General features: G+C 47.2%; 1 protein-coding gene across 1 annotated transcript; it reads left to right on the top strand.

Annotated features, from left to right (window-relative positions):
- Positions 1-312: 312 nt before the first annotated feature.
- Positions 313-753, top strand: LOC144629746 (uncharacterized). Its single transcript, XM_078487963.1, has one exon. The coding sequence runs from the start codon at positions 313-315 to the stop codon at positions 751-753; it is 441 nt and encodes a 146-aa protein (XP_078344089.1).
- Positions 754-961: the final 208 nt, after the last annotated feature.

Below are 961 nucleotides of genomic sequence, written 5' to 3'. Positions count from 1 at the left end.
GATTTTCTTGACATGCAAGCTAAACAATTCCAGACCGATATACCATAACAAAACACTTAACTCACTAACAGTTAAAATGGTCGATACATGACTGTTGCCAAATACGACGATACACAGTTCAACCTTTATCCAAAACCGACACAAGGCTCTTGTCAACTTAGCTCGACACACGAGCCAACCTTTAGCCACAGGAGCAAACATTGAGCAACGTAAAGCCGACACACGGCATCTGCCAAGCATTTAGGGCCTTACAACCAGTTTGGCTCTCAAGGCAGCTCTCTCTAAACACCAAGCTCAGGATATTTTCCACCAATGTCAAGTCCGTTTTTCTATATGGTTGTGAGACCTGGCGTTCAACTAAGGCCCTTCACAATAAACTGCAAGTTTTTGTCAACAAATGTTTTCAGATACATCTTGGGAGTCCGGTGGCCGAACGTAATTAGCAATGAAGAGCTGCTAAGAAGGACCAACATGGAATCCATTGTAACATCAGTTAAGCGAAGGAAATGGCGCTGGATTGGCCACACTCTCAGAAGAGAATGTAACAATGTGACGAGACAAGCCTTGCACTACCACCCACAGGGAAAGAGGAAAGTTGGACGACCAAGGAACAATTGGAAGCGATCCATGCTGCAGGAGTTGGAAGGAGTAGGCTACTCCTGGGAAAGAGCTAAAGCATTAGTAAAGAACCGTGTGCGCTGGAGGAAACTGGTGGACGCCCTATGCTCCCAAGGGGGTGAAAAGGAACAATGATACGAGCGAACGTTTTAGCTGCAGCCGACATACGGCGTCTGCCAGTCTCTGCTCGACACACGAGCAAACGGATTAGCTATTACAGCCGACACATGGCGTCTGCCAATCTCTACTCGACACACGAGTGAACGTTTTAGCTACTACAGCCGACACACGGCGTCTACCAATCTCTGCTCGACATCCGAGCGAACGTTTTAGCTACTACAGC

The sequence above is a fragment of the Oculina patagonica genome, chromosome 11 (assembly GCF_052425735.1).
Source record: "Oculina patagonica isolate OP01 chromosome 11, crgOcupat, whole genome shotgun sequence".
Classification (NCBI taxonomy): Eukaryota; Metazoa; Cnidaria; class Anthozoa; order Scleractinia; family Oculinidae; genus Oculina; species Oculina patagonica.
The sequence above is the reverse complement of the archived record's forward strand: the minus strand, read 5'-3'. Positions and strand labels throughout refer to the sequence as shown.

What these genes read in the sequence shown, in the direction of transcription:
- LOC144629746 (XM_078487963.1), top strand. Translation starts at nt 313, where the DNA reads ATGTCAAGTCCGTTTTTCTATATGGTTGTGAGACCTGGCGTTCAACTA.